We start from the raw sequence: 7,382 nt of genomic DNA on the forward strand, positions 1-7,382 counted from the left end.
TTTTCAAATTTTTTTTTTTTCAAAATTGTAGATTTATGCTGTTCTAGAATTGTATATCTTTTTTATATTTTTCACCCTTATATTTATTAGGTAAACCACTGTCAACTTTTGATTTTCAAATGGTAACCTATACTTAAAATTTCATAATTGAATAAAACTATTTTTTTCATTAATTAATACGTTCTAATTTTCATTTTTCGTTAATCCGTTGATGAGATATTGCTCCTCAAAGTTAGGTGGTTTTGGGAGATAGTTATCGTAATATGTAAATGTGTTATACCTCGTCAGCAGATACCGCAGCTATCAGGATTTTGTCCCAGTGCAAAAGATATCACACTTTTCAAATCAGTTCATAAAGTACTTAGAGCCCCTAAATGTATTTTATTATGCCCATTTTGCAGGGAGACACGAAGATCACCCCACGAAGGTGATTACATCAATGGTCAGTGGTCGTAATAATTATTATCAATTATAAAGACCAGAAGTTATAAGTAATAAATTCGATATCGTTCAACCCAAGATATAGCGGCGATAATCTTTGTACCTGATCGCCGATAATACCTACATACAATAACACACAATCATAATATTACTATTATTATTGGTCTGCTTCTGTTTGTAGCTTCGATCACGATCTCACCTCTATTCTATGCTCAAACACACCATAGAATAACATACGGAAATACAGAATTATTTTAGTGTTTAGTCCATAAAAGTTACTGTTGTCCATGGTTTATCATTACAACTAATACAACTGTCTATCATAAAGAAAATACAGTGTTACCAATATGTGTATTTACAAAATAAATAGTAACTTACTGTTTATTTATGTCACAAATAAAATCCCGTTTTTGTTACTCTAGTAGACAGCCTGTACTACAGTTGTAACAACTGTTAACTGTTTTAAATCACTGCTGTAGTGTACAGTAATTTATTTTCCGTTGTCTGTTACTCGTTACTGGTCAGTATAATTTATAGCATGGTGCTATGGCGTCAGCGACCGATACTACCAAGTACTAATTACTTGTGTACAGTCTACAGTAGTAAACTTAATAAATTTCACATTTTCACAATAATATTATCATAATAAATAATATTCTGTGCCTTTGTAGTTTTAACGAACTAGCTGATCTAGTTAACTGGAGCTCTAGTTAAATATTTAAATATGTTTAATTTATCAACTTACTTATTTTGTTATTTTCAATAAAATTCCAAGACCAATTTATTAACTTGATGTACATGTGCCTACCAAAAATGCATTCGTTCGTAAGTATAAGAATTCATATTAAATATAAATTTTAACAAACTTTGGTTAAGAATGGAAAAAATGTAACATACATACAACGTATATACATGTATGTATTTGTATACAATTTGAATAAAAAATACATGATATTTATATTTTAGCTTAATTAATATGTTCAAATTGCTTGCCATCTTCAGTTAAACAAAAATGTTTTAATACTTCAGAGGAAGTAGATTTTTTCAATATTGAGTTTTCAATTTTGTTGCAACAATCTCTTATTCTTTGTTTAAGTTCCTCCACACTATTTCATTTTTCTTTATACACTTCATTTTTTAGATGGCCCCAAAAAAAGAAGTCAAGAACACTCAAATCGGGGGAACGAGGTGGCCATTGAATAATGGGGCTGTGAGTTCCAAACCAGTTATTGTCTCCATACATCTTATTGAGGTATGCACGTACAGCCAAGGTATTATGTGCTGGTGCACCATCTTGCTGCCAAATCAAATTCAAGCGCTGTTGAAGTGAAATATTTTCCAATAGTATGGGTATATCATCTTTCAAAAAACCAAGATACTTATTGCCATTAAGATTTTCCTCAAAAAAATATGGACCAATTAAATACTCATCAATAATCCCACACCAAACATTCACACCCCAACGAACTTGCTTAGTTCATTAATTTTAAGATTTTTAAATTAATAATAAAAACAAAAATCTAAACAGTAAGCACTGAATACGACTTCAAACTTATTAATCCTACCATCCTACCATCCTACACACACTATTGGCAAAATTAATTTTAGACTTTAGTTATTTAGGTATTCTATGGTATTATCAAAAGTAATAACCTTTATTCTAAGGTCATTGGTAATAACCAATGGTATTTTCAATGATAAATGAGTGCAATAACAATTAATAATAAATGTACAATATATTATATAATAACCATATCTAATAATGGACCTTAATGGCATATTATTAACAATAAATTAACTTAATTTATTTTTTTATACATATAATATACATATAACTGTGTATAGCTTTGGTAGATTTAACTAATACAAAATAATGTGTTAATTATTATTATAGATTTAATATATTTATTTAATGCTGTTTACCATATGGATACTTTGAACATGTAAATGCCTATTAGGATTTAAGTTTTTTAATGATAATTTTGTTTTTTAACAAATCAAATATTGTACCTCTTCTCATATAAAGTATCATTTGAGCACATGCACATTGAATAAAGAAGTTAGACAAGTACATAACACTATGGTATATATGTTTATTACAAATCTGGAAATACAATACTCTGAACTAATTTAATATTAAGTATAAACAACATTTTTTTTTATGTTTACAATTTCAATTTAATACATTTACAATTTCAAATCAAATATTAGTATAATATAAATAATTCACCATACATCGTTTCAATAGTTGTAATATACGTTGTAGGACTAGGTCTTTTTGACCAATCACATGAATTTAATCAATATGTAGCTATTTAAATAAACAATGACATACGTCCAAATATACATATATGGCACTGATCAATTTATATAATTATATTTTATGTAAAAAAAATCATATTTTCAATGTCGCGAACAGGGTTTGAGACCATTGGCGCAAAAGGGTCTTTAGCACCTCTTGTTTTTTTAGATTTAACCATCATTATTATAGTGAAATACCCTCAATTTAATGTTTTTAAAATATAAAATATTATAGCACCCCACGTTTTAAATTTTTTAATGTATATTTTCTACTTTAATAAGATGCAAGTGATAACCACTAACAAAAACTAGGGAGAGAATAACCATTTTTTAGATTGCTTAATTTTGATTATTTAAATGTTTTTTTAAGCGTTTGATTTGATGATTTTAGGTTCTGTTTAGCCCTGAACCCTGTTCACGACAAAATTCCTCACATATTATACTGATATTATTATGAACCGTTAAACAATTTTACTTTAATAAGCCTAGGACTATGAAAAACCTATTTCAAAATGATGATACAGTTTAATCTAAATGTTCGTTTTGCAGTTAATATGCAAAATATGAGTAAAGATAAAACATGTATTCAAAAAATTAAAACAAACTTTTCAATCACCCCAGACTTAAAAAGTAAAATTTAAAAATGGTATTAATAATATTCTAACTTGAATTTAGTACTAATTATTATTTGGTTATTTGGTGACAACATCAATCATTGACAGAAATAATTTAGTATTTATCATTATGACATTATACAATGTAGCACAGTAGACTAATGTTTTTGGATGTTTTGATTATTATATCTTTTTTGTTTAAGGGCTTGTCCGTAAAAAGTAAAAATAAAATAATTATTAATCACATAGCCACTTAAAAATTCTTAATTTGATTTAGGACATAATCTACATATTAAACACAAAATAAATATCTATATCTATGTATATTATCTTTTAAGTTGTAATGATTGATGTTGTCACCTAATTTAAATTATTTATAAACTAGCATACAAATTATAAAGCTTTAACATTAGCACAATTTTTAGTTTTCAATACATTTTTTTTTTTCAATCCGAAAATGATTTTTGATGTCTCTCTCCACTTACATTCCTCTTCAACTTTCAGTATGTTCCTATTCTAGTACCTTCAATCACTTGCTTCAGAAATGGAGTTCTAGCCCTTCCTTTTACAGGTTTCCTCCTTATAACGTGTCCGATCCATGCTTTTCTTCTCAATCTTAGCGTACTCCGTATTGATTTTTGATTCTCCTAAATACCTCAAAATTTTTTTATCTTTTCTGTCTATTGAATTTCAGCGTTTTCCAGCAATAATACTTTAAAAGCTTTTATTTTGGCTTTCTCAGTCTTCAGTAGTGTCCCAATATCTGCTCCATATATGTAGATCTACATTCCACACAAAGCCTTTTATAAGTGATTTTCTGTTGTCCAAACTTAATCTATTTGAGGTAAAAGATTTATTTTTTTATAGTAGGCCTGTTTGGCATGCGCTATTCTACATACTGCATCTGTACAACTTTTCTCATCGCTTGTGATTGAATAGGTATGTGAAGTTTAAGTGTTCTTTAAGCTAATGAGATAGATTGTTTTATTAATTTTAATTTTTGCTTGCATTTATCAACTAGTAAAACTTACCAATAGGTACATTGTACAAATGCACTTGCAAAGTATCCAATTCACGTGTGATTAACCAATTTAGGTACTTAAATGTTTAATTAAATTACTAAATAAAATACAATATGTGGTAAATATTATAATTTAAGTATATACAAGAACTAATAATATTATAAATTCACCATTAAAATTTAAGCATTTAAAATTGTTAAGTATTAACAAATAAAATACTTTATTAGTTATTACTTATTACCGACTCACGATTCAAATATTGTTGTTATGACTTGTCTTATAAAATTTTAACCTAAATTATAACCGTTTATTCACTCAACGTATTGTTGGTATGTGATTTACGTTAACCAGGTATAAGGTTTACTTCCATATCATGTAACCATGGTACCAGACTTTAATCGTCCACAGTGTACAAAACAAATAACAGCTGATCAAAATTAGTTTTACTCACGATTTTACCTAATCGCAAATCAGCCTAATAAACCATATCGTATTACCCGTGTTGTTCTGTCTTCTTATCCGTAGTCCGTCACGGCCATAGACATAATGTTATGTCACGGCGTACTCCATAGATATGGAGGGGGGTCGTCGGGGGTATACGACGTGAGTAGGTATGCCACCACGGCACCACGAGTGACACTAATGGTCCGATTACTTAAAATATGACATCATGACAATAAGTTAATGTAGCGAGTTAGTAGGTACAATTAATATCATTTATCACTATTAGGTATATCTTGGGTTCGAATGATATCGAATTTATTACTTTTAACTTCTGGTCTTTATATTAGATAAGTATTATTATGACCAGTGGGGCGAACTACATTACACCCAGTCAAATGGGTATTATAAAATACATTTAGGGGCACAACTTAAGCTTACAGTACCTACTACTTGAATTGATTTGAAAAGTGTGATATCTTTTGCCCTGGGACATAAAAATCCTGATAGCTGCGGTATCTACTGACGAGGTATAAGTGGTATAACACATTTACACACTATAACTATCTCCCAAAACCACCTAACTTTGAGGAGCAATATCTCATCAACGGATTAACGAAAAATGAAAATTAGAACGTATTAATTAATGAAAAAAATAGTTTTATTCAATTATGAAATTTTAAGTATAGGTTACCATTTGAAAATCAAAAGTTGACAGTGGTTTACCTAATAAATATAAGGGTGAAAAATATAAAAAAGATATACAATTCTAGAACAGCATAAATCTACAATTTTGAAAAAAAAAAAATTTGAAAAAAGTCAATACTTTTTCAAATAATGAGTGTTGTTTGATAAAAGAATCACCCTGTATAAAAAGTATGATTAGTTCAATACAAATGACTTTAAACGATATTTAGCTGAATTATCACAATTTTTTACCAAATTTTTTTTCTATTTTTTTTCTATTTTTAGTATTCACCCAAATGTATTGTAAATACGTGTTTTAGATGTAAAATAATATGAACTTAACGATAAAAATATAAAAAGTATGATTAGTTCAATACAAATGACTTTAAACGATATTTAGCGGAATTATCACCATTTTTTACCAAATTTTTTTTCTATTTTTTGTATTCACCCAAATGTATTGTAAATACGTGTTTTAGATGTAAAATAATGTGAACTTAACGTTAAAAATATAAAAAGTATGATTAGTTTAATAGAAATGACTTAAGACGATATTTAGCGGATTCATCACCTGTATTTCAAAATTTTTTTACGACCTTTTATATTCACCCAAATGTATTGTAAAGACGTGTTTTAGATGTAAAATAATGTGAACTTAACGTTAAAAATATAAAAAGTATGATTAGTTTAATAGAAATGACTTAAGACGATATTTAGCGGATTCATCACCCGTATTTAAAAATTTTTTTACGACCTTTTATATTCACCCAAATGTATTGTAAAGACGTGTTTTAGATGTAAAATAATGTGAATTTAACGATAAAAATATGAAAAGTATGATTAGTTCAATACAAATGACTTTAAACGATATTTAGCGGAATTATCACCATTTTTTACCAAATTTTTTTTCTATTTTTTGTATTCACCCAAATGTATTGTAAACACGTGTTTTAGATGTAAAATAATGTGAACTTAACGTTAAAAATATAAAAAGTATGATTAGTTTAATAGAAATGACTTAAGACGATATTTAGCGGATCCATCACCCGTATTTCAAAATTTTTTTACGACCTTTTATATTCACCCAAATGTATTGTAAAGACGTGTTTTAGATGTAAAATTTTGTGAACTTAACGATAAAAATATAAAAAGTATGATTAGTTCAATACAAATGACTTTAAACGATATTTAGCGGAATTATCACCATTTTTTACCAAATTTTTTCCCAAATTTTTTTTCTATTTTTTGTATTCACCCAAATGTATTGTAAATACGTGTTTTAGATGTAAAATAATGTGAACTTAACGATAAAAATATAAAAAGTATGATTAGTTCAATACAAATGACTTTAAACGATATTTAGCGGAATTATCACCATTTTTTACCAAATTTTTTTTCAATTTTTTGTATTCACCCAAATGTATTGTAAACACGGGTTTTAGATGTAAAATAATGTGAACTTAACGTTAAAAATATAAAAAGTATGATTAGTTTAATAGAAATGACTTAAGACGATATTTAGCGGATTCATCACCATTTTTTACCCAATTTTTTCCCAAATTTTTTTTCTATTTTTTGTATTCACCCAAATGTATTGTAAATACGTGTTTTAGATGTAAAATAATGTGAACTTAACGATAAAAATATAAAAAGTATGATTAGTTCAATACAAATGACTTTAAACGATATTTAGCGGAATTATCACCATTTTTTACCAAATTTTTTTTCTATTTTTTTTCTATTTTTTGTATTCACCCAAATGTATTGTAAATACGTGTTTTAGATGTAAAATAATATGAACTTAACGATAAAAATATAAAAAGTAGGATTAGTTCAATACAAATGACTTTAAACGATATTTAGCGGAATTATCACC

General features: G+C 27.3%; 1 protein-coding gene and 1 long non-coding RNA gene across 2 annotated transcripts; both read right to left on the reverse strand.

Annotated features, from left to right (window-relative positions):
• Window positions 1-1,552: 1,552 nt before the first annotated feature.
• LOC149056542 (uncharacterized) lies at window positions 1,553-2,515 on the reverse strand. Its single transcript, XM_089222306.1, has 3 exons — window positions 2,452-2,515; window positions 2,376-2,392; window positions 1,553-1,912 (listed from the first exon to the last, which is right to left on the reverse strand). Exons 1-3 carry the CDS (start codon window positions 2,513-2,515, stop codon window positions 1,553-1,555), a joined length of 441 nt encoding a protein of 146 aa, XP_089078432.1.
• LOC149056543 (uncharacterized) lies at window positions 2,515-4,542 on the reverse strand. The gene is made up of 2 exons (XR_016191172.1): window positions 4,388-4,542; window positions 2,515-4,322 (listed from the first exon to the last, which is right to left on the reverse strand). It is a non-coding gene; the product is annotated as an uncharacterized LOC149056543 (long non-coding RNA).
• Between the last annotated feature and the right edge of the window lie 2,840 nt (window positions 4,543-7,382).

Source organism: Diuraphis noxia, unplaced genomic scaffold (assembly GCF_037042655.1).
Source record: "Diuraphis noxia isolate RWA-SAM2 unplaced genomic scaffold, SU_Dnox_SAM2 contig0003, whole genome shotgun sequence".
NCBI classification, from domain to species: Eukaryota; Metazoa; Arthropoda; class Insecta; order Hemiptera; family Aphididae; genus Diuraphis; species Diuraphis noxia.